General features: G+C 48.3%; 1 protein-coding gene across 1 annotated transcript; it reads right to left on the bottom strand.

Annotated features, from left to right (window-relative positions):
- Positions 1-1,186: 1,186 nt before the first annotated feature.
- Positions 1,187-26,958, bottom strand: Abcb10 (ATP binding cassette subfamily B member 10). The gene is made up of 13 exons (XM_042686192.1): positions 26,526-26,958; positions 21,642-21,842; positions 20,649-20,851; positions 16,745-16,879; positions 15,215-15,361; positions 13,833-13,968; positions 11,065-11,160; positions 9,721-9,930; positions 8,015-8,094; positions 6,210-6,390; positions 4,203-4,246; positions 2,878-2,912; positions 1,187-2,237 (listed from the first exon to the last, which is right to left on the bottom strand). The coding sequence occupies exons 1-13, from the start codon at positions 26,956-26,958 to the stop codon at positions 2,006-2,008; spliced, it is 2,133 nt and encodes a 710-aa protein (XP_042542126.1). The 3' UTR covers positions 1,187-2,005.

The following is a 26,958-nucleotide window of genomic DNA, read 5'->3' as shown; positions in this document are numbered from 1 at the left end:
CCATAGCAAATTCCAATAAGAAATAATATGGTATGAAACTCGTAAGAAGGGACAGTCATAGATAAAGTTCATTATAAATTTTAATCAGTGATAAAAAATGTTAGACACAAATAATCTTACATTAGAAAACAAAATAGAGTGATCAAATTCAATGTTGTACATATGTCTGTGGAACAAAGGGATTCCCCCCAGACTAGCTGTATTTAGTTTGCCTTCCAAAAACCACACTATAATGGCAAAACTATATAAATACAGGTACCAGTGGATCACGCCTGTACTCCTAGCTCCTCAGAAGGCTGAGATTTGGGGACTGCAGTTCAAAGCCAGCCTAGTAAGGAAAGGCTGTGAGACTCTTACCTCCAATGAGCCACTAAAAAGCCCAAAGTAAAATTGTGGCTCTAGTGATAGAGCACAAACTTCAAGTTCTCAGGACCTGAGTTCAAGCCCAACACATACACACACACACAACACAGCTTCTTAAAATGCTTGTCACAGATGTGGTATTTACTAAACATTACACACTAGGCATCAGTGGGTCACACCTGTAACTGATTACCCAGGAGGCTAAGAGTTGAAGGATTAAAGGTCAGAACCAGCCCAGGCAGAAAAGTCCTTGAGATTACACCTCCAATTAGTAAAATGCCAGACTGGAGATATGGCTCAAGTTGTATATGCCAGTCATGACTGATGAAGCTGAGACTTCAATCCTTGGTACGGGCACAAAGAGAAAAAAAATTAAAAATCACTATGCTCACTCACCCATTGAATCCTTTTAACTCATTAATACACTCCCTCCTGTAGAATAAAATGTAAAACTCCATTAGTCCCATGAAATCGTAGTTTCTTCCAGTGTAGTCAGGGACAGCGGGCCTTAAGGGCATGGCATAGGCACCAACCAAGTCTCCCTAAGGCTCCAGCATCGTTAGTACAAGAAAGTGCTGTTCTGGAGGCAAAAGCAAGTCTGCAGCACTCAGACCTTTACGAAGTGTGAAGCAGAAGAAGTTTCTAATGTCCTTTTAGGACATTAATGTCCTAAAAGTCAGGGCCACAGTAGTAAGGACGTAGCAGCTATCCTCACATGTCTTAAGGCTAAAAATTGGCGCTTGTATCCAGATACAATGAAATTTCAAAAAAATTGTAAAAACTGGGTTTTTAAGCAGAAATTTTCAGAATACATGCCTCCAGCAACTTTGAAAAATTCATTTTTATCCATCTTTCTTAATAATACTGGTTTATTTATGCCTTGGTTCCCCAAAGTAGTCATAGAAACAAATATGTGAATAAAGGAAAAAAAGCTTTCCCATTCAAAGGGTGGAGATTCTTCCCTTTGTAAATGCAGACTTTTACCTGCCAAAACGTTGGGAACTGCACATACTTAAACTTGTCCATCGCCCACAGGATCCTGTATCTCTGAAGACACTGAGGCAAAGGGACCGACAGCCCCTTCTCCATCTGACCAATTCACTGTTGCTGCTGGTATGTTATGTAGTTCCTGTTGTGAGCTGCTTGGGACACAATCCGGGCTTACATCTTTACTTCTCATTACTCTGCCAGAAAAAGTAGGCCCTAGGTAGGTGAGCCCCAGTGAATGGTAAACCAGCCTTCAATAATGAGGCTTTATTTATAATGCCCTTTTAAAAGTTGCCAGCTTCAATCTATTACAGCAGGCATAAGAAAATGAGGTGTCATGATGTATTAAAATGTTCCAAGATAAAAACTATAAGACCTAAAAATACCTTCAGTGCTATAGATGTTTACAAAGTTACAATTATTAAGACTATGAATAAAGATGTCTTAAAGACAGTATATTTTGAAACAATAGTTTACGTTCTTTGGGGAAATAGGCATGTTTCAATAATCTGTGAATAATTCACAGATTGCATACAATCTCTAAGATTTTTTTTTTAAGTTGGAATCTTGCTCTGTAGCCTAGGCTGGCCTCAAACTGGCAAGCCCCCCTGGGATGACAGGCCATGCACCCCAGGCCTCTGCAGCAGCTGCTTCTTTATGCTGATATAGGATTCTGCTTGTTCATTAGTTTTCTGTATATGCCATCTGGTTTTGAAAGCAGTTCTTCATGCTTCCCATGTTCAATGATTTTTCCTTGGTTGAGAACAGCAATGAGGTTAGCATTCTTAATGGTGGACAGACGGTGGGCAATGATTAGCACGGTTCTTCCCTCCATCAGTCGATCCAGAGCCTCCTGGACCAGGTGCTCATTCTCAGCATCTAGTGCACTGTCACGGACAGGTCACATATGATAGGAGGCAAAGCGGTCAGTGTCATGCATACCATTTGCTCACATGCCTCCTATCCCACACTGAGCAGTGTCTCCTCTGATTGAAATTCCACTGCTGTATCTGAGGATGCTGTAAAAAGGTAGCGTGGAGCATGTTTGTCTATATATTTATGCTGAAATTGGGCCACAAAGGCTCACCACAGGAGTGCTGACTGCCGCCGATCTGGACCAATCAGGGTAGGCCTGACCCTGAGCTCAAACCCCTCATGACCTGACTGCCACTGCCCTCCTGTCACTAGTGACATGTAGGGGAACACATTTTCTATTGTACCGCCTTGAAGGGGAGATTTACAGTTCTGGTAAAGGGAGAACATGGTTAGAACAACTGTAAATATAAGACATCCTCTAACACAGTCACACATGTGGTAGAGATTCCCTTTAGCCACACATGTCAATGATTATGTACATAACGGGGGTGCCTCTAACACACAGGAGACATCCTTGCTGAGGGGCCTCTAATACACTAACATGGACATGTCACTGAGACATCTCACTGTGGGGCCTCTAATATGCTCACACGGACTTGTCACTGAGGGGCCTCTAACACGCTCACACAGACTGTGTCAGAGACATCTCACCTGGTTGCTTCATCCAGGAGTAGAATTTTTGGGTTCTGAAGAAGGGGAAAAAAGAAATGACCTCATTTGAAAGACATAAATTCTTGGCAATAAGCAGTGACATTCTGACACACGGTACCAGGTTGCTGAGCATGGCAAACACTGTGTTGCATGAAAGCAGCCAAGTCTGTGCAGCATCTGCATAAAGCGTCTGAAGCAGGCAAGTCAAGAGCAGAAGAGCCTGGGACCAACAGGGGAGGAACAGGAGAGGAAGGCCTTGCCTGGGGTGCTCCACGGCACATGGTTTGAGGGGCACACTAACATACCATATACGCAGTTCACTGAACAACATGCGAATTAGGAAAGTATAGCATGTGGATTATTATTCAGTTTTAACAAAGAAAAACACAAACTCTTAAGTGCCTGGGACAAACACATGATAAAAATGCTGGGGACAATTTCAAGTCATTAGCTCATTAGCAAAAAGAAGCTCAGGGACAGAGCCCAGGCCCTGAGTTCAAGCTCCAGGACCAGCACTAAAAAAGAAATGTTCAGAAGCTAGATTATGGAGACAGATGATAGTAAATTTACTAATAGTCACTGAAACACATTCTTAAAATGGTTGAATTTTATGGCATGAAAATAATGCTTCAATAAAGCTGTCTTAAAAAATTCATATAATGAGGGGGAAGGTATCATGACCTTAAAAATAGAATGTCTACAGCTGGGCGCCGGTGGCTTATGCCTGTACTCCTAGCTACTCAGGAGGCTGAGATCTGAGGATAGAGGTTCAAAACTAGCCCAGGCAGGAAAGTCCGTGAGACACTTATCTCTAATTAACTACCAGAAAACTGGAAGTGGTGCTATGGCTCAAGTGGTGGAGCACTAGCCTTGAGCTGAAGAGCTGAGGGACAGTGTTCAGGCCCAGAGTTCAAGCCCCACAACTGACCAAAAAAACCCCAAAAAACAAAAAAAAAAACCAGACTGTCTGATTTTCAGTATGGAAAACTCTTCCCTCTCCTTCCAGAATTCTCGCTGACTGCTTCAAATTTGCACTACTAAATTAGACAAAAATGCACATACATGGTACTGTTTTGATAGTATGAGTTAATAATAATCAGTCTGTTTCTTGATGAAAAGTCCATGTTAAAACTTTCCTCCCTCTGATCACAACCCTACAATATGGGGCTCCCAATACCCAAGATATACTCATTAAATGGGGAACTCCTACCTTATCTTTTACGATTGTCAGCCATATGCCACCCTTCTCCTCCACCCACAAGAGCCTGTATGTTAAAGTTATAGGTTCCCAGTTAAAAACATCAGCTGGATTGCTTCAGGTTTACCTTAAGCAGAGCACGGGCAATCGCAATCCTCTGTTTCTGTCCCCCTGACAAAAAAAAAAAAAAAGCTTAACAAAAATACTCTGGGATAGGCTCTACTAATACTCAGGAGAGGCTTTTCTGATAAGATACAATAATTTAAAGACAGCTTCTTTTAGCTAGTGATGGATTATGAATGGCAGAGGAGAAATATTACATTTTTAACCAATAATCTCAAAATTAATAATTATTATCATAGCTAACATTTACTGAGATTTCTTATATGCCAAGCATTTTGTAAATGTGTTTGTGTGTGTTTGGGGGAAATTGAACCTAGGTCCTTGTCCACGCTGGGCAAGGACTACTACTGAGTGAGCAAGCCTGACCACGTAAATGCACATGCTATGTTTTTCAGTCTTTCAAAAAAATGCCTTAAGGCAGACCCTATAACTCCCATTTTACAGATGGAACACTGAGGTCCAAGGGCGGCACGTCTAGATTACCTAGCTAGTGAGTAGCACAGCATGTCCCTGAAACAATGTGAAAAATTACACATCTGGCATAAGTTGTATGCCTCCTCTTTTTTTTTGGTTGGTCATGGGGCTTGAACTCTGGGCCTGGGTGCTGTCCCTCAGCTCTTCGGCTCAAGGCTAGCGCTCTACCACTTGAGTCACAGTGCCACTTCCAGTTTTCTGAGTGGTTTATCAGAGATAAGAGTCTCACTGGACTTTACTGCCCGGGCTGACTTTGAACCTGGATCCTCAGATCTCAGCCTCCTGAGTAACTAGGATTACAGGCGTGAGCCACTGGTGCTCGGCTGTGTGCCTCCTCTTAACAGAATGTCCAGATGAAGGTAACAAGGAACCTGAAGAGAATGCAAGGTTTTGGTACAGCACTCGAGTGTGGGAGCCCAGGGCTCTAGGAAAGGCTAGGGTATGCACTTCCAATGCTTCCTGTGGCCACTTTGGTCCCCAATCATTCCTCTCCCACGGTGCCTGCTCTCCAACCTGGGAGTACTCCAACACACACACATACACACACACACACACACACACACACACACACACACGCACGCACGCACGCACGCACATGCACACGCACGCATGAAGCTGGTGGCCACCCAAATCCCCTCCTCTTTTTACCTCTACTTCCACTCACAAGAGAATGAGTGGGGAGTGTGGAGACACAGACTTGTGGCCTGCAAGTCTACTCTTTATTTCCCCTCTCCCTCCAGAGACTCTAAGCCAGGTGCACTTGGAATTGTCCAAGACTCACACCTCCTGACCTGGAAGTCCAATCTCACTTTTGACGAGAAGAGCATTTTTGTTTGCTTGTGGAATATCGCTACAGCACCTGGTAGGCAGCATACCCCCAGATGTTCAATGAACTCTGCCCTCACACAGGCACCATCACGAGGGAGGTGCAAAGAAGCCTTTCTCCCAAACTTGCAGCATGGGGGTCAGAGTGTGAAGAGGCACCTGCCCATGTTGTCTGATCTGTCTCTCTATAATTCTCTAGAGTTTCTGGAGGTGAGAAAAATGCTTGCTGTTTCTGGATACTGCTTAGAGGCAGTTTTTGGTAGAAAGTAAACAGGTATTGTCCACATCACAGGAGATTTCAGAAAGTGATGAGGTTACTTTTCCACTCTGGATGAAAACCGTATCCACAGGGAATGATGGATTTTGGAAATGTGTGGAGAGCTCCCTGGAATAAAGCCCTCCAGGGACAAGCGTTCACCCCACAAAAATAGGCAAAACAAGATGCCGGGTACTGGTGGCTCACGCCTGTAGTCCTAGCTACTCTGGAGGCTGAGATCTGAGGATCACGGTTCAAAGCCAGCCCGGGCAGGAGAGACCGTGAGACTCCTATCTCCAATAAACCACCAGAAAACCGGAAGTGGCGTTGTAGCTCAAGTGGTAGAGCGCTCGCCTTGAGCTGAAGAGCTGAGGGCCAGCACCCAGGTCCAGAGTTCAAGCCCCATGACCGACCCAAAAAAACCCCCAAAAATAGGCAAAACAAAACAGAACGTACCCGAGAGGAGGATGCCCTTCTCCCCAACCACAGTGTGGAAGCCCTGGGGGAAGCTCCGGATGAAGGAGGCGGCATTGGCCACTTCCGCCACCCTCTCCACCTGCTGGGCTGTGACAGAGGAAGGGCTAGCCGCACCATAGGCGATGTTCTCAGCAATGGAGCAGGAAAACAACACCGGTTCCTACAAGGTGGAGATAAAACAAGCTTGTCACAAATTCCAGGGCAGATTTCGAGCAATCACTGTAAATGCAGAACTTGGACTAAGAATGACTGCCACTGTCCCAAGGGAAGGGGCTCTTTGCTGGGCTGTGTCCTCCTTTATCAGCTTACCCAAGAGAGGTCTAAATATTCTTAATTTACTATGACCAGGGCTGATCTGGCCATCTCCATTCCTCACCATGCCTGGGAGAAGGAGACATCACAGAAGAACCCTGAAGGGATTGGCCCAGGTTAAGAGTGTCAAACCGCTCTCAGCTCTTTCCTTCTCAGCTCTTTCGCAGCTCTCTCTTTTTCTCTCTTTTTCCCAGCTCTCTTTCCCACCTCTTTCCTAGCTCTCTCTTTCCCAGTGCTTTCTCTCTCTCTTTCCCAGCTCTCTCTCTCCCAGGTCTTTCCCAGCCACGTGGAGGGCCAACATGGCCTGGTGCCAGCCAGAAGAATGAATAAACCTACCTCTTACCTGAAAAAAAAAAAAGTGTCAAACACCTGGGCCTTCCTTTAGGCTCCCAAACCCTGAAGGCTCAAGTCCAGCTACCTGCCTTCCACCAAGAATCTGCTTCCAGCTACTATTTTGAGACACACACAAGTCAGGTGGGACCATGAAATTCCGAAAGGAAGCAAACAGTGCCCACTTGCTGATGTTAGCCAGCTCCTTTCACTGCACTCACGCACAAGGGAATACCTATCAGAGAAAGGCCCGAAGCAGGTGGATACACTGTGTCTGCTGAGCCTACCATGTGATAACAAACCTGGCTGTGACCAAGCTTCCCTGTCCCACATGGGATAGGGAACAGCCTCATCAAAAGGATAGCTGGGAACCGGTAGCTCACTCTTATAATCCTAGCTACTCAGGAGGTTGAGATCTGAGAACCAGAGTTTGAAGCCAGCTTGGGCAGAACAAATCCTTAAGACCTTTAATCTCCAGTCTCCAAGCCAGAAATGGAGGTGTGACTCAAATGGTAAAGTGCAAGCCTTGAACATAAATGTTAAGGAAGATATCCCTGGCCCTGAGTTCAAGCCCCAGTATCAGCACATACATACATACACACGGGGATGGAGGGGGGGAGAGAGAGAGAGAGAGAGAGAGAGAGAGGAGAGAGGGAGTTATTTTCCATTGCAGTAAGGTTCTGCTTTAGAATCTGCAACTTCCCTGCCAGGTGCCCTAGCTCCCAAGAGACATTTGCTTGCAATACCTTAGGCCACCATGCAGGATAATAGCTGTGGCTGGTGATGGACATGGGATCAGAGAAGGGCCATGGAGATTGATTTTTCTTTGCATCTACTCAATTATCTGTGTTGCAAAGAAATACCAGTTCCACTCTGGAGAAAAAGCCAGTGGTTTAGCTGGTAATATGCTGAGCATCAGAAAACAGAAAAAACTTTTATGTGAGAAGAGTTTAACACATCTGATAAACTTCATCCTTCTCTATCGAAAAGTGTGGGGATCAAGAGAAAAAAATAGGGCTGGTAGCTTGACTGGAGTGGCAGAGCATCTGCCTAGCAAGTACATAGCTCTGAATTAAAACCAAACAAGCAAATGAAAGTAGGCTAAAGGAAGGGTGAGGTGAGAGGGAATCCTCTCTGGTTACCTGGCTTACTGTCCCAATCTTGGATCTCAGCCAGACTGGGTTTAGCTGGCGGATGTCATAGCCATCGAGACTGACTGACCCTGTGGAGGGAAGCAGAGGTCACTCACTGTCTGGGCCAGTGACTCAAGAAACTCAGAAAGGCTGAGGGAGACAATTCCACATGCTTGGTTTCAAAGATTGAAAATATTATCAGGGCTGGGGATATGGCTCAGTGGTAAAGTGCCTGCCTAGCATTAACTACAACAGCTAAGTGGTTCCAGGATAAAAGCACAATGTTTTTCCAGGCTCCCACAGCAAGCACGTGGACAGAGAGCAACACTCCAGTCCAGTCAGCTGTGCTATACAAGGAATGCTCCACAGCACACAGGCACCTTCTCTGGGCTGCTGGGCACCCCGGGCACTGGTGGGCAATGTGGGGCACTGCTGGGTGCCCTGGTCACAGCTGGGCAGTGCTGAGTACTCTGCGCACAGCCTTGCCACCTTCCTACCAGCAGGGAACACCTATGGAGGAGCTGTGAACATGGAGAAGTGGCCGAGTTCTGTACTTGAAGTGGCAGGATTCAAGCCATAAAAAGCTCCCTAAAATTTGAGGCAAGCTGTGTCCTTAAGAGTCAATCACACACCAAGCACCACCAGTGGCTCATGCCTGTGATCCTAGCTACTAAGAGGCTGAGATATGAGGATTCCAGTTCAAAGCCAGCCCAGGCAGGAGAGTCCATGAGACACTCTCCAATTAACCACCAAAAAGCAAGAAGTGGAGCTGTGGCTCAAGAAGTAGAGGGCTAACTTTGAATAAAAAGCTTAGGGACAGCTCCCAGGCCCTGCGTTCAAGACCACACACACACACACACACACACACACACACACACACACACACACGTCTTCAGGCCCTGAGTTCAAGACCACACACACACACACACACAGAGTCTTCAGGCCCTGAGTTCAAGACCACACACACACACACACAGAGTCTTCAGGCCCTGAGTTCAAGACCACACACACACGCACACACACACACACACAGAGTCTTCCTGGGCAGTAGCCCACACACACACACACACACACACACACACACGTCTTCAGGCCCTGAGTTCAAGACCACACACACACACACACACACACAGAGTCTTCAGGCCCTGAGTTCAAGACCACACACACACGCACACACACACACACACAGAGTCTTCCTGGGCAGTAGCCCCCCCCCCCCCCCCCCACACACACACACGTCTTCAGGCCCTGAGTTCAAGACCACACACACACACACACAGAGTCTTCAGGCCCTGAGTTCAAGACCACACACACACACACACAGAGTCTTCAGGCCCTGAGTTCAAGACCACACACACACGCACACACGCGCACACACACACACACACAGAGTCTTCCTGGGCAGTAGCCGTTGGCACTGGCAGGTCCCTGCAATGTGAGGACACACACACACACACTACAGTCTCTGGCAGGTCCCTGCAACGTGAGGACACACACACACACACACACACACACACACACACACACACACACACACACACACACACACACACACACACACACACACACACACACACACACACACACACACACACACACACACACACACAGTTTTCCTGGGCAGTAGCCGTTGGCACTGGCAAAGGCTACTGGCCTCTCCAGACAGGCAGGTCAGTTCAGGAGCACCCCTGCCCATGGGATGCTGAGCCCCTTACCAGAAACAGGGTCATACAGCCGCAGCAAAAGTGAGACAACTGTGGATTTGCCGGAACCGCTGGAGCCGACCAGCGCCGTCACAGAGCCTGCTGGGATGGAGAGGCTGAAGTCTTGAAACACAGGCACCTCTGGGCGAGCTGGATAGGCGAAGTGTACGTTCTTAAACTCCAATGCACCCTGGAAGCTCTTCTCACTTAGAGTGGCCCCCTCTGAGGTACAGGAAACAAACCACACAAGGCAGAAGTCACACAGTGCCCCCAGCATCCTGGGAGCAGGGAGAACCCTGACAGAGGGGGCGCTGTACAGCACCCCAGGAGCAGGCAAGGGCCGACCCTCCATCTGCCTTGTGCAGAGCACACTGTGTGCAGTCCTGTTTGATCTTCCAACCCTGACCTCAGCACTGGAACTTTTCTAAAGACACTGCAAGCCACAGGCCATGGGCTACTCCAGCGAGGAGTTAGGGTCTGCCACAGGGCAGCCTGGCGGCACCCCAGGAGCCTTTCCTGGTGCCATTTCTCTCAAGTAGCTGCTGATCAGGATGATCTTATCTACACCAAAAAAAACATTTTGGAAGCACAGTGATGGACAAGGGAGCACTGTATGACAGCCATGAGGCCAGAGGTCTGCTGTGCCCTGGTGCAAACTTGCTCTGGACCATGGGAGACATGCCTGTCTTCTTGCGGGGCTCTGTGCACTGGTTTCTGTCATGCGGGAGAAGGTGGGCCTCTGAGGGCTGCCAAACTGAGGAGCGCTGAGCTATGAGAGTGCTGCAGCCCCAACCCACCACCTGTCACCAGCCAGGAGGTGACAGACCGCTCAGTGTCAGCATCTCCACGCTGCCCCGAGAGCCTTGTCTATAGTAGATTCTCTCCTTCCACACCAAATGCATTGTATATAGTAGATTCTCTCCTTCTACACTGAGAGCCTTGTCTATAGTAGATTCTCTCCTTCCACACCGAGAGCCTTGTCTATAGTACATTGTTGCCTTCCACACCGTCCCTTACAGACATAAATCACTAAGGAGGATCTGTCTGGATGGGCCTCCCATTTGTGCCCTGTCCCATTCTTGCTTCTGTCCTGCCCTGGCTGGTAACCACTGGCTAAAGGGGCCTTAACAGCAAAGATGTGGTCAGCACCATGCTTCCACAAGGTGGGCCTACAGTAAGTAGCATCCCAGTAGCCATCACAGCTTATTACCTTTTTTTCACAGGCTTCTTCCTCTACAACGTGCATGAACCACATTTGTATAGCTGGTCCCTTCAGAGGCAGGACAGGTGCTGGTCTGACTCTCGAAGGCTAGCATCATTCAATCCCAGGAAAGAACATTCCTATCTGAGACTCACCATTGAAAGGGAGCTGTGGCTGTCTCTCTAGCAGTTCCCAGAGCCTCCCGCCGGCGCCCAGACCTTTCATCAGCTCAGAGTAAAAAGAGCTCAGACCTGAGGATGAGAAGACTTGGCATCTATCAACAAAACCAGGAAAGACCACTGATTGTCCTCCCCGCACCAGGAGTGAAGACAGCAATGTGTTTTCAATGCGAAAATTTGCTCCTTTCTGGAAGGAGTTGAGGCAGATGCCCAGGAATTGATACTTGCTTTTCCTTCTGTCTTATACTCTCACATTTCCCTCTTACGCCCAGTTTTCCTTTAGCTTCTCCTCCCAGTGGTGTAGATTTCTAATTTATGAAAGATATAGTTAGCTGAGCAGCAGTGAATGAGTTGGATACCACAGACGAAGTCCACCATGAAAAACACAGTGTTGTGAGATGTAAGCTTATCATAACAGGGATACAAATATTTCAATGCTGTGGTTCTTTCCTTGCTGAGGCAGCAGCTCAGATGTGCTCAAGATTCAACTCTGCCTGTCATCCTCCTTCCCACCATGCCTGTGAGTGAGGAGCCTTTGTGAAGAGCCCCAAATCAACCTCATTAAGGAGACTGATGACATTAGGTGAGCAGACAGCCCTCTGTAGAGTTACTGGGAGGGCAAACCTGTACTGCAGTCTGTAGTTGTGCAGGGGTTAGGGCCAATAGCAAAGAGTCCTAGACTGAGGACATCCTCAGAGAGAACTTCAAATTCAAGAAATGAACAAATACAAAGTCTGCTCTTAAAAAAAGAGAGAGGTTATGCCAATCTCATTTAGTTACTGTTGAATCATGATTTAATAAATGACTCAATACTGTAAGTGCAATGATCTGTATGAAGTATGAGAACTTACATTGAAACATCTGCCCTCAGGTGGGAAGGTGGATGGGAAGGGCGAAGGAGTGGGAATATGAAGTACTTCATATGCATATGTGAAAAAGAAAAGGAGATCTGTTGAAACTGCTGTAAGAAGGGAGAAATTAGGGAGAGGAGGAGTGAATTGATGGGATTACATGCATGAATGCCAATGTCAGAATGTCACAAATGAAATCCTTGGACAACCAATATAGGCTAATAAAAAACCTTTAAAAAGCTATCCAACTGGGCTGGGAAGATAGCTCACTGGTAGAGTGCTTGCCTTGCATGTATAAGGCCCTGGGTTCGATTCCTTAGCACCACGTAAGCAGAAAAAGCTGGAAGTGGTGCTGTGGCTCAAGTGGTAGAGTGCTAGCCTTGAGCTAAAGACCTGAGGGACAGTGTCCAGGCCCTGAGTGTAGGCATGACCCTGCCTCCACACCTTCTCCCCCCCAACCAAAAAAAAAAGGTTAGGGCTGGGAAGGTGGCTCAGTGGTAGAGCGCTTGCCTTGCATGCATGAGACCCTGGGTTCGATTCCTCAGCACATAAGCAAAAAGAAAAAAGCTGGAAGTGGCGCTGTGGCTCAAGTGGTAGAGTGCTAGCCTTGAGCTGAAGAGCTGAGGGACAGCGCCCAGGCCCAGAGTTCAGGCCCGATGACCGGACCCCCCCAAAAAAAAGCTATCCAACTATCCAACTATCCTTTTTATGACACATGGACAATAATGCAAGGTATACAATTAAATTCCTCACCTATGTGACTGATATAAGCCAAAAATTATGTAAAATATAAAAAAGATTTACACTGTCCTCATGCCTGGATGAGTGGCGTCCTTCCTGAGGGAAGATGCTGCAGTGAAGTTCTCATACTCACATGGACCTTTATATTTATAGTCTCAGGCATTAGTTTAGTTGAATTTAAAATGCACCAAGTACAAAACAGACCCATAGGGTTGGAGATGTAGCTCAACAGTCAAACACTTGTTAGTATATACAAGCCTTGGCTTCTATCCCTAGGCACGTGTGCGCCTGAGCACACCCATAAACACACCCCACCAGCACCACCTCCAACAACAAAAAAGATCCACACTAAAGTAGGGTGCCAGTGGCTCACATCTGTAATCCTAGCTATTCAAAAGGCTGATATCTGAGGACTGTGGTTGGAAGTCAGCCTAGGCAGGAAAATCTGTGAGACTTTTATTTCCAATGAACTACCTAAAAGGCTGGAAGTGGAGCTGTGGCTCCAGTGGTGGAGTGCTAGCCTTGGGCAAAAAGGCTCAGGGACAGTGCCCAATCCTGAGTTCAAGCCTCAGGACCCTCATACACACACAAAGGCTTTAAAGAAAAGCAAGCAATTCTGTTCCATAGACTTCACAATTTATAAATATTTGTATTGCTCATTTGAGTATGACTTCATATGAAAGAAATTTTATTCTCCAGTGACTTGCTAATAATGAAACCACTGAGTGTGTGACCACCTTGCTCAACCCTTCCTCCTACTCCTTCCTCCTCCCCTTCTACCCCCTCCTCCTCAATCTGCACATCAAGTGAAAGAAATGTAGTTTCTAAGTAACACTGAGTTGCAAGAGGGCTGGGCGCTGTCCATGAGCTTTTCTGCTCAAAGGTAGCACTCTACCTCTTGAACCACAACTCCACTTCTAACTTTTTCCATGTTTAATTGGAGATAAGAGTTTCATGGACTTTCCTGCCCAGGCTGGCTTTAAACTATGATCTTCAGATCTCAACCTCCCAAATAGCTAGGATTACAGGCATGAGTCACTGGTGCCTGGAATCTTTTTTTTTTTTTAAGCCCAGCACAACTATGTAAGAAACATTTGTTCAGTTGAAAACCTGATTTTTAATATGCATCCCAACCCAACTTAAATTATATACCTCCAATGCTTAATCCAACCCAGAAAGCATACATTAGGAAGGAAGAGAGTTCACCCACTGTCATGTGGGCGGTGTCCATCAGCAGACCTCCCTTGTACAGGACCGCCAGCACAATCAGGTTCCCGGAGAGGCCGGCCTGTTGGGTGAAGGAAACACGGGAGTCAGGTGCAACTAGAGACTTGTCAGGTGCAAATGCATGAGTGAGGCCTCTGGCTTCCTTTGCTCGATATTAAAGTTCATCTGCATGTTAAAAAAGTTTTGAAATATTTGTAACAGCGAAGGAAGTAATCTCATATCATGGAAATCTAGCTACTCAGGCACTCAGAGCCTATTTTACCCAATCCATTCAGCCTGCAAAGGAAAAAAATTAAAGTTCTTCTATACTGAGAGGAAATGGACAAGAACCTGCTGTGTTCACTTGTAGTGGAGTGTTCTCTATGCTGAGGCCAGCAGCCTGCCTCAGCGCCCTGCTTGTCTCTGGCCAGTGCCTTCCCCAGGCTGCTGTCAGTAATGGCAATGACTTAGCCACCTCTGAGGCTCTTTCCAGTTCGGACACACTGTGAACTTGTCTGTAGGGCCATTTTCTATTCAGGGTCCTAGTTGAATACCTTGTGACCAATTTCTGAGATTTCTTTTGTTTGTTAAAATGCCAGTCCTGGAGCTTGAACTCAGGGCCTAGATGCTTTCCCTGAGCTTTTTTATTCAAGGATAAAGCTCTACTACTTGGCCACAGTTCCATTTCTGGCTTTTTGAGGGTACACTGGAGATACAAGTCTTAGGTACTTTCTTGCCCAGGCTGTCTTTGAACCATGATACCCAGATCTCAGCGTCTTGAGTAGCTAGGCAACAGTATGAGGCAATAGTGCCTAGCTGGTATTTCCTTCTGGAAAAGTACCAAAGTTGCCTACTCTTCTACAGGTTTTGTCAAGTTGGCTTGTATCAGGAGGCCTGTCCAACACCTGATGCTGCCTCAGCCTCTGAGGTCCATGTAGGGCTGAGAACCTGCATGGCTGTCCTGCAGCAGGAGAGCCAAGAGCCGCGAGGCTGTTCTGCAGCAGAGCCAAGAGCCGCGTGGTTGTCCTGCAGGAGAGCAGAGAGCCGCGTGGCTGTCCTGCAGCAGAGCTGAGAGCTGCATGGCTGTCCTGCAGCAGAGCTGAGAGCCATGTGACTGTCCTGCAGCAGAGCTGAGAGCCATGTGACTGTCCTGCAGCAGAGCTGAGAGCCATGTGACTGTCCTGCAGCAGAAGCTCACAGAGCTTCCCAGCCCCTCCCTAAAGACCAGTGCCTGCACTTAGCACATACTGCTTTCCCCCTAATCACACATACTTTTCCATTTCTCCTCACAACCATACTACTTACACCATCAAGAATTATCCACTTACTGCTCCAAAGAAGCCGGCCCGAGCAAAGGCCTCCTTCCTTGCTAGCTGTAGCACATGGTCTACTCCACCAGCATACTTGTCTACTTCTGTCGTCTCCTTCCCAAATGCCCGGACAGTTCTTACATTTCCAATGCGTTCCTCAGCTAGCTTGAGGAGAGCAAACACACAGAAGAAGGGCATCACACTTCAATCCACAAGCAAAATTAAAATCTGACTACCATTTAATGCACATCTATGGAAAACTCATAAAACAACTAAATCAGAAGACGGCTACAAAGCAGAATACACCAAAAATTCTATTAACACACACACACAAAAATATATATTTAAGTATGCACACGTAGAAGAGACAATGACAGCTTATAGGCAGAGATGATGATGGGGACAAACATAATAGATTATAGATACAGACAGAGAATAGATATAAGCAGTTATAGGAGACAGATGACAGAAAGGTGGGTAGATATAAATGATACAGGTGATAGGTGAGTAGGTACAGAGGAATAGATTTAAATAATAATTGATGACAATAGATATAGATGGTAGATACGGATGGTAGATGATGATGACAACAGGTGGGTAGATATAATAAGTGGCAGATAAGATAGGCAAGTAGGCAGACAGGCAGAAGGGCAGACAGATAGATGTGTAGACATGAACAGGGCAGCAGAGGTAGAAATGTTTATACAAGGGCTAGGGGCATGGCTCAAGTGGCAGAACACCTGTCTAGCAAGTACAAGGCCTTAAGTTCAAACCCCACTACTACTAAAAATAAAACAAAGACAAAACAAAACAAGAGAAATGTTTATGCAGAGAAAAGCAGATCATGGTTTTGTCTCTTTTTTTTAAATAATATTTTCACTTTTTGTGTGTGTGTTTGAAATGAGGTCTAACTCGCTGTGCTGTCCAGATTGGTCTAGAACTCTGTGCTCAGTGGGTCCTCCTGCCTCAGCCTCTTGAGTAGCTGTGATTACAGATGTGCTCAACTTACTTGCACATTTTTTAGTGATGCACAAATATAGTTTTTGCAACATAACAATGATACCTTCAGTTTTTATTCCATTTATTTTTTGCTGGTTTTTGGGCTTGAACTCAGGGCCTGGGCAATGTCCCTGATCTCTTTTGCTCAGGGCTAGTGCTCTACCACTTAAGAGCCATGGTGCCACTTCAACCTTTAGTTTGTAAAAAGATAGAATTGAATGGTACCACAAAGCTACCTTTATATATGTATCAATGAAGGAAATGGTTGTCTGGAAACCATTTCCAAGCTACTTTTGCTTGTCCTACCAGGGGCAGCAGGAAGTTGGTGCAGCTCTGGGGAGAGGGGACCCACTCTAGTGAGAACTGGTCTCAGAGGTGAAGTACGTCTTGTCTGGACCATGGACTCTAACATGAAGAAAGGAAGGCACTGTTGTGGTTTGTTTTCTGGCTCTGGGGTTTGAAAGGAAGGCATTTCAGCAGCCACACATCCCATTTCTGCCCTGTGGCTTTGCCCCTGCCCAGAAGGAACATGTTCAGAAAAGCCATTACCTGTGTAGCTTGAGCCAACGAGTCCTGTGTGGCTTTGGACAGCTTCCGTAGATATCGTCCATAAATCACGGCCAGGATGGACATCGGAGGCACCACACTCAGAACAAAGGTGGCCAGACTAGGTGAGACAAAAAACTGCCCAAAAAAACCAGTCAAGAGTGTCATGTGGAGATGCACACCATTCTTTTTTTTTTTTGTCTGTCATGGGTCCTGAACTTTGGGCCTGGGCGCTGTTCCTCAGCCCTTCAGCTCAAGGCTAGCGCTCTACCACTTGAACTACAGTACCACTTCTGGCTTTTTCTGCTTTTGTGGTGCTGAGGAATCGAACCTAGGGCCTCATGCATGTGAGGCAAGCACTCGACCACTGAGCCACCTTCCCAGCCCGAGGCACACCATTCCCACCACCCCTGGGCATTGGCAAAGGCGAGCTGGGAGGCAACTCCGAGCTGCATACCTCCTGTTTGGGCACAACTTTTCAGATCAGCTGTGATCTTCTTAAAGCCTCAAGAATATGTAGCATACTATAGAGAACAGCACAGCAGTGAGCTGCTGAAGACAAGATGGAAATGACTCACCCTCAGATCAACCTTACATTGCCAGACCACATTGTTCAACAGCATAGGGTGAAGGACAAGCATCTCAGACCATACCAGGGATTCTAAACTCAAGTCTGGAACACTCATGCTCCTATGACCAGAGCAACATGTCCCACACCAAAAGGACTAACTCCAAGGAGCCATCAAGGCCACCTCAGAGGGCAGCCCAGAGACACTCTAGAAGGATGGGGGTGGGGGGTGGGGGGGCTTTTTCCATGGCCCAGCAGCCTGGAGCTTGTGGGTCTGTGTCTTGTTCAGAACTTCTAACAACTGCCATGATTTCACACAAGAACCAGCTTCAAGAAGTATCAGAGAGGAATTCTGTCAACTTGGCAATTGTTTTAAGTGGTACTAGGGATTCTTCAACATGTTAAAATAACCAGTAGTACAAAAGCACTACAGCCTGCAGTGAAAACTGATGAATGGATAAACCAAATATTTATCTCTCCTTCCTTCCCTCCTTCCTTCCCTCTTTTTTTTTTTTTTCTTCCAATTCCTGGCTTTGAACTTAGGGACTTGCTCTGCCAGAGTTTTCTCTCAAGGCCAGCATTTTACCCTTGAACCACAACCCCACTTTTGGCTTTAGGCTAGTTAACTGGAGATAAGTGTCTCATGGACTTTTCTTCCAGGGGTTGGCTTTGAATCAGATCTTAGGCTCCTGAGTAGCTAGGATTCCAGGCATAAGCCATTAGTTCCCAGCTTCTTTTTGACTTTTTCTTTCTTGGTGTTGGAGATTGAACCCAGAACTCTATGCATGCTAGGCAAGTGCTCTACCACTGAACTACAAATAATCTGAGTGCCAGCACAAAGCAAGTACTGTCCAGGCACTTGAGAAACAACTGTTGGTACATGATTCATGAGTCAGATAATACACAAGGAAAAGAGAGAACAACTTCAGGTTGACCTAGTCTCATAGGCCTCTCTACCAAGGGGAAAGAGCAAATGAAAAGAGGCCTGGAGGCAGGAAACTGCTGGGCCCTTCCCAGGAGCAGCAGCTGTGACTGGGGATGAGCCACAGTGAGGATGTTCTCTAGGGCACCGCGATGACCCCCTGGGAGAGGTCATGTGATGTGTACTGTACATTAGGGCAGGCAGTCCCAAGAACCACCCCTGGTCACGGTGAGCTTCCTCTGGCGGCCCTGGCCCTCTACTCTGCCTCTAGGCTAAATGAAGAACCTGGCTACTAATGCTCCATCCTAGACTGGAATGAAGCATCTGCAACAACAAAAACAGGTCTTCATGAGTAGGAAGGGAAGGAGGAATGCAGTGCCCATGAACTGCCAGTGTAGTTCATGGGGTATGGGCAGAATTAGGTTCTTGTGATGTCAGGCCCAGGCTACAGGGAAACAAAGCTACCTTCAGTTTCTCCTTGATCGAGGTGCCTACCTCAGTGATGCCACCAATGGGTGGGTATGGATATCCCCAAATTTACAAGCTCATGCCAACGGCCACGGAGACTGCGAGTACAGACAGCTCTTAAAGAAATAGCTAAGGGTGAATAAAGTGAAGGTGGGCCATGGACTGTAGGGAATCCCCACAAAGAACATTCTCCTCACTACCCACACTACTACAAAGTAAGATGCCCGCCAGCTACCTGTAAGCCAAGAAAAGCCCAGAATGGCCTTGGATTTCTGCTCTTTGAGCTCCCTGTCTGTGATACCTGGCCCTGGTAACCTCAGCTGGCCGTAATGGGGCCCTGCAAACCGGACATATTAGTACATACTGAATTATCACTCACTGCTATGAGAAGTTCCTCTAGGGTAGGCTTTTCCTGACATCTAGACCTGTTCATGTTGGGAAAAAAGAGTTGAGTTCAGAGAAAGTCTTCCAGAGGTTTCTTTCCTTCCTAGCTAGGAAAATGAGATTTCAAAGCTGCCTTCCATCCCTAGCAGAGAGACTCACCAGGCCCTTCTGCCCCAGGCTTTTGCCGCACAAGATCCTAGCTTTCTTACTCATGAAAAGGTTACAGGAGATGCAGCCCACCAGTGCAAAACTACACTGAAATGTGGGGGGGTCTGATAGAGAAGCTGAATTTTTACTTACTTTTGCTTACTTTAAATTTAAAAACCAATACTTCACTCATTTACTGGCCAACTTAACTCTGCCTGAAAACTTGGGTATAGCAAACTGTTTCACAGTTGTAAACTTTAGCAAATCAAGAATTTCTAATGAAATTGTGCATCCAGCCTGAGATGTCTACAAGTGTAAAATATACACCAGGCTTTGAAATCACAATATGAAGAGGGCACTGGAAAATGTTGCTCTAGTAATTTTTTTTTAAATTGGAGTCTTACTATGTGGCCCGCACTGGTCTTAAGGCCACTGTTTTCCTCCCTCAGCCTCTGTAGTGCACACCAAATCTGGTTCATTACTCATTTTAATCAATTGCATGCTGAAATATTTTGCATACCCTGGGTCAAATAAAATATCCAAATTAACCCTGTCTGCTTCCTTTCACTTTTTGAATATGAACAGTGAAGACTAGATTGCATTCCCAGCTTTTACTTTTTGAATATGAACAGTGAAGACTAGATTGCATTCCCAGCTTTTACTTTTTGAATATGAACAGTGAAGACTAGATTGCATTCCCAGCTCATGCTGTTGCCACAGAGAAGACACTGAGCCACTTGGTGGAGGGAGGAAGACCATGGTGGCTCAGAGACACCCCACCCCACCCGCCTTGCAGGAGCATAGCCTGCACAAGGAGGAGATGGGATCTCTGTTCCTCTGTCCCACTGCGAGACACCCACAGGGCTCCTCTATCTGACTTGAAGCTTCTTCTGTTTTGTTTTCTTTCCTCTCCCTCCTTCTCTCTTTGATGGTACTGAGGTCTGAACTCAGAGGGCCTTTGCTTCCAGGCAGGTTCTCTACCACTTGGGCCATGCCCCAAGTCTTTTTAGCTGTAGGTTGTTCCTTAGAGGTCTCATGTTTTTGAAGAGAGCCTCAGAACATGACCCTCCTATCTACATCTCCTAGGGTAGTTAGGGTTACAGACATGAACAACCACACCTGGCGGGCCTGTTCTGCCTCTGGAGTGGCGGGGGCTGCAGCTGGAGCTCTCCAGGCCTGAATCAAGATGCTCTTGATGCCTAAACTCCCTGGGCCCACAATCCTCAGAAAGCCTGGGACCAAGCAAAGGCCATTATGGAAAGAAACAGCCCGGGAGGCCAAGCAGGAAAGGCAAGCCTTATGCCCAGCCTCCAGAACTTACAGAAAGACAGAAATAGCTTGCCATGAATCTTTCCACACTTCCAAGTCCTGGCTCAGGATTCCCAACTAGAAAGCACGGAGGAAGGAGGTGGACGTACCATCATGCCGATGCCAACCGAGGCCTGGGCCCCAGCCCTGAGCCCATCTGAGAGGTTTTCTGTCACGGAGCGCCCCAGCAGTGCAGTGTCTGAGGAGAGGCGGTTAATCAGTTCTCCTGTGCGGGTCTTGTCAAAGAAAGCAACCTCCTGCCTCAGAATGGAGGAGAAGAGCGACGTGCGCAGCCTGTTCACGATGCGCTGACCTGTGGAACACACAAGAGGGCTCCTGGTTCACTTCTGGGTGGACCCAGCGGGGCGGCTGCCCACTCACCAGCCACCTGGCCTGGGTGGAAGCCCCCGAGCGGCGTGCCTGCTACCGGGGTCTCAGCGGTGGGACGGTGGCTGGCCCTGCATGCCAGCAGCCTCACCTCGGTCAGCACCAAGATACAGTTAACCAAGTTACAGACTATGGATGCCAAAGAGAAGAGATGTGGTAAAATGAACACATCAGGACTCGGAGACCTTTACAGAGTATGAGTTACCAAGAACTTTTACAACGTTACTTTCCAAGAGTTGCTTTATTCAATCCTGGCAGCCCTGTTCTGCACTGGCCCAGCCAGGTGGGCTCGGGCTGAGTGCCCTGGCCTCACTCCGCACCGAGAGGGCCACCTGCTGCTCACAGGCCTCTCCAGAGGGACAGACATTGCAGCCCACCCTTGCTGCATGGTACAGGCAGATGAACACATCCTTGTGGAAGTCCAGGACTCTAACCCATGGCTAGTGCCTGTGAAACCTCTTGTAAGGTAGATGTGGGGTCTTCTCCATGGGTTAACCCTATCTACACAAAAGAATTGAGAAGTCTGACCCAGGAAGGTAATCCATACTATCCGGCCAAACACTGGATGCCAGAAGAGAGGGAGATACCAGATCCTGAAGTAGTGAGGTGTAAGGTCCCCCAGCCCCCCGGGGGTCTCTGCATGTCTGAGGTGAGAGGTCCCCAGATCCCTGGGGGCCTCTGCATGTCTGAGGTGGCTTATCCCCCAAGAGACTGACCTGAAGACTGCATGAGGTAGACACGGACGGCATTGGCAGCAGCGCCACACAGAAACACGCCGGCAAGGCCCAGGCAGAGGCTGGTCAGGCTGCGGCCGTGGTCCACAGCGGGGTCGGTATAGATGACATCGATGATCTTCCCGAGGAAGAAGGGGGCAGACATGGTGACCACACTGGACACAGCCAGAAACCCAACAGCAGCTGCAAGGGAGGGTACATGCTCACACTCGCAGCAGAGGGGAGGTAGGAGGGGTGTGTACTCACACTTGCAGCAGCGGGGAGGTGGCAGGGGTGTGTACTCACACTTGCAGCAGAGGGGATATGGGAGAGGTGTGTGTGCTCACACTTGCAGCAGAGGGAAGGTAGGAGAGAAGGGTGTGTGCTCACTCACACTGGCAGCAGAGGGGAGGTGGGAAAGGGGTATATGTGCTCACACTTGCAGCAGAGGAGAGGTAGGAGAGAGGGTGTGTGCTCACACTGGCAGCAGAGGGGAGGTAGGAAAAAGGTGTGTGTGCTCATACTCGCAGCAGAGGGGAGGTAGGAGAGAGGGTGTGTGCTCACACTTGCAGCAGAGGGGAGGTGGCAGGGAGGGGTGTGTGCTCACTCACACTGGCAGCAGAGGGGAGGTGGAGAGAGGGGTGTGTGCTCACTCATACTCGCAGCAGAGGGGAGGTGCCTCAGTGGCCAAGGCTTTCTTCCTCCTGCCCTGGACCCTGCTAAGTGAAAGACCAGAGGGCTCCAGGCTGAGAAAAGGCAGGAGGGGGAGAGGAATCCATGAGACTCATCTCCAATTGACTGAAAAGTAGGAGGTAGAAGTATAGCTCAGCGGGCCTTGAGTGAAAAAGCTCAGAGACAGCATTCAGGCCTGCGTTCACCCTGAGCTAGCCCCTCACATTTATTTAGTGCACATCCTGTTTCTTCAGTGTTCTGAAGTGCATTTTACCCTTGGTCAAGTTCAACCAACCACAACTGACAGCTCAGCAAGAGAGTGTTACAGTTTTCTGACACAGGATCTGTAGCCCATGGATACACGCATGGATATATTGGACTCCCTAGGGCGGCTCCCACTCCAGAGCCTTCTCCTCCCCATCCCTCAGGCCCTGGCTAAGCCTGGGGCCCCAGCAATCCAAGCACTGTCCCATCCATTCCTTGCTCTGTTTACATGATCTTTGTGAAAGCCACAAACTCTGAAAAATAGTGTAGAAAGACAGTAGCTTGCAAGAATGGTCAGCTCTCAGACCACACAACCCTTGTTCGTAACTCAAGGGAGAAGCAGCCTCTTGGGACCTCCTCGCTGGTCACCTCTTCTTGTGCAGGGACAGTGTCCAGAGGCCCACTGCTCACCAGGAGGGCTACACCCACCGAGGCCTCCTATCTGCCACAAACAGGGCAAGCCTCACCAAAGACCTCCTGTCAGGCAAGTGCACACCCTGCTCCTCCCAAGGTTCCTAGTGGCCAAAACGATAAGAGGAAGAGTTATCCATGCAAAAGGGCTCCAGGTGTCTCTGCAGGCCAAGGATAAGCAGATAGTTGCAATCCAAGGAGCAGGGTCGGGGCAGCAGCAGGCCCTCCTGGGAGACATGCAAACCATGCACACCTTGTTCTGCTGACATTTCAAACAACAGACTCTGGTCTTCAAGTTTCTGACACAAATTACTTCACATAAAAGTTTCCTTACCATACTGTTTGGGCTGCAGACCCAGCAAATTGCTGAAGTTGGATGGAAAGGTCATTACTCAAATACATTACTCAAATACACACCCACACTTTGGGAAAAGGACTTGTGGGTTCTCTAAAAATTAACAAACTACTGCTGAAATTTCTGGTCTTCTTCGTTTTTGGGAGTCTACTTAAAGACACAAAGAAAAACAGATGCTGCCACACAACGGCTGTGCAGCATTTCAGAGGCTGCCCAGTACCAAATACTTCCCAGTGATTACAAAGTTGAAGCCTTGGGAGCTTAAGCGGTAGAGTGTTCCCAAGGCCCTGAGTTCAATCCCCAGTACCACAAAAGGTAAAATAAAGGTATGAAAATCTATATACTGTAGAATGTACAAATATGCCTCACTGGAGGGCACGGCTAGAGGTAGAAGCACCTGCCTAGCAAGCACAATTCTGGCTGAGTTCAAACTCCAGTACCACCAAAAAAGAATTTGCCTCACTTAAAATTTTTTAGAAACAGTGACACCCATTTCCCCTAAATCTCTCATTCAGAGTGACTTTAAGGTTAGGCATAAATATGACTTCTTTTTTTTTTAACTATTTTTTTTATTTTTATTATTTGGTTTTTTTTGTCGGTCATGGGGCCTGAACTCTGGGCCTGGGTGCTGTCCCCCAGCTCTTCAGCTCAAGGCTAGCACCCTACCACTTGAGCCACAGTGCCACTTCCGGCTTTTTCTGCTTATGTGATGCTGAGGAATCGAACCCAGGGCCTCATGCATGTGAGGTAAGCACTCTACCACTGAGCCACCTTCCCAGCCCCATAAATATGACTTCTGAGGAAAACTTAACTTTAGAAAGAATTTCTCAGCTAGGCACTGGTGGCTCACACCTGTAGTCCTAACTACTCAGGAGGCTGAAATCTGAGGATCATGGCTTCACGCCAGCCTGGGCAGGAAAAACTTTATGAGACTCTTATCTCCAATAATCCACCAGAAAACCAGAAGTGGTGCTGTGGGTCTACGCAAGCCTTGAGTGAAAAAGCCCAGGGTCAGTGCCCAGGCCCTGAGTTCAAGCCCCATGACCAATTAAAAAAAAAGGATTTCTCATCAGATGTCTTAAAAATAGAACATGTATTGGTTACCTGTTTAAAAATAAAAATCCTAGCACCTGGGAGGTAAGATGGTCTCAAGCAAGTGCAAGGCCAGCTTATGATACATTTTGGGAGAAAAAAATGTAAGAAAGAAATTAATGTACCAGCTTTAGGACTATTTTTCAGATAACTTCAGGGGTTGGTTGAAGGGCTTGAACCTTGAACTCAAGGCCTGGGTGCTGTCCCTGAGCTCTTTTGCTCAAGGTGAGCTTTCTACCATGTTGAACCACAGCTCCGCTTCCAGGTTTTGAGTGGTTACTTGGAGATAAGAGTCTCACAGGGACTTTTCTGCCCAGGCTGGCCTTGAACTGAGATCCTCAGATCTCAGCCTCCTGAGTAGCTAGGATTACAGGTGTGAGCCACTGGTGCCTGGCTTATTTTTCAGATTTTATGCTCAATATTTCACCAGTACAGCCCAATATGGTTCTGACACTGAAAGCAGAGGTCTTAAGGCATTCTGTCTGGCAGGACATGTAGGGACAGGTAACAGGTCACAGGGACAAAGGTCATGGATAAGCAAGACCTGAAAACCACTACATCTTAGTTTTAAAAACAGAAAAATGGGTTTCCCCACAGACTTCTCCCATTCTGGGCATCTAGTGTTTAGATTGTATCTGAGCCTGGCAGAATTCCATCTATTCCTCTCCCTCGGGACTCCAGACTTTGCAACACACAGACCAACAGACAGACAGACACACACACACACACACACACACACACACACACGAACGAAGGAGTCAGGACCAGGAATGAGATGCAGCTTGCCTCAGCATCCCAGTGCCATGAAGACCACCATCTCAGAGTCTTTAAAGACAGCAGAGGAAAGGTTCCCCTTTTCCATCAAAATCTGCAACCACAATCCAATGGTTAAGGTTACTGACTCCCTTTACACCTCAATACACACCAGGGGTGAAGTTATCCTGCCACAGCAGTGGGCCGTGGGCCCTGGGGTCCTCCTCTGCAGAGGAACTTGTCCCCAGGTCCTACCTCTCCCTGGGAGGACGAGTTATGAGTGGGCTCTCTCACATCGGACTGGGACAGGACAACCTCCACAGGCCCTCTTTCAAAGTTTTCACTGGGATTTTGGGTTTTCTCTCCAGTTATGACTTCCTTGGTGTTCCTTCCCACGGTGGCCTGGGGGGGGGGGGGGAGGGTTCTGCTTGACTGCATAGCCACATAGCAGAGTGCAGCCTATCTTCATGAAGATTCATAAGACTTTCAAAACTCTAGCTCTGGGTACTAGTCCTTACATTTAAGCATCAATCCAATTAGGGTTAAAATGAGCTGTACAACGTATTTTATTTGGATGCTGTTTCTAGAACCAATCACCTGATTTCTTTATTACATAAATTACTGCATCATGATAAGTTGGGTTACAATTTAATTTCTCCCTGCAGGGGCAGGCCCACGGTTGACTGGTCACTATTTAACAAGGTGACAGATAGCCTGTCGACTGCCAAATAAGCTTTCCTAACTCTAATTTTTAATTTTTGGTACCCATCCTAGGGCTTGAATTCGGGGCCTAAGCACTGTCTCTGAGCTTTTTTGCTCAGGGCTAACACTCTATACCACTTGAGCCACTGCTCCACTTTCCACTTTGGTTGGTTAATTGGAGATAAGACTCTCCAGGACTTTCCTTCCCAGGCTGGTTTTGAACCTCCATCCTCAAATTTTAGCTGAGTAGCTAGGATTACAGACGTGAGCCACCGGGGCATCGGCTGTGTGTTTGTTTGTTTGTTTTTGTAGTAGTATAAACCAGTAAAATGAAGAAGGTAGCATGCAGTGGTAGAAAACGACCTCGGGCAGGTTTGACCGTGAAGTTGGGGCCAGGAGTCAGACCCCAGGCCCAGACCCCAGACCCCAGGCTTCAAACCCCAGAGCCCAGGCCCAGAGCTCAGGCCCAGACCCAGACCCCAGGCTCCAGATCCCAGAGCCCAGGCCCAGAGCCCAGGCTCCAGACCCCAGAGCCTAGGCCCAGACCCCAGCCCCCAGCGCGGGCCCCTCCTCGGCGGTGCCGGCGCTCCTGCCCCGACGACGGCCGTGCCCCGCGCGCCCTCGCTCGCGGCTCCTACCTGACAGCCTTCCGCGCTCGGGACGCACCAGCCCCAGAAGCCTCCGGGCTTCCGAGCGCCGCCGCGAGGCGTCTGCGATGTCCCCGGCCTCGGCGGCCGGGCCGGTCTGCAGCCGGGCGCGCGGAGGGCACGGGGCGGGACGTGGGACGAGCGCCGCATTCCGGGGGACGCCGGAGGCCCCGGCCCACCGTCCCAGCGCCCGCGCCAGGCCCACGCCGCCCGGCTGCCCCGGCCGAGGCGGTGGGGCGGCCGGGGTCCAGACGCGGGCGGCCGGGGTCCAGGCGCGGGTCCACGCTCGGGCGGCCGGGGCCCAGGCGCGGGCGGCCGGGATCCACGCTCTGGCGGCCGGGATCCAGGCGCGGGTCCAGACGCAGGCGGCCGGTCCCGGGCCCAAGAGCAGCAGCGGCGGTGCCCAGGCTGCGGGGCCGGGCAT

This window comes from Dipodomys spectabilis, unplaced genomic scaffold, assembly GCF_019054845.1.
Source record: "Dipodomys spectabilis isolate Male_0828 unplaced genomic scaffold, ASM1905484v1 ptg000096l, whole genome shotgun sequence".
Lineage (NCBI taxonomy): Eukaryota > Metazoa > Chordata > Mammalia > Rodentia > Heteromyidae > Dipodomys > Dipodomys spectabilis.
This window is presented reverse-complemented; position numbering and strand designations above follow the sequence as displayed.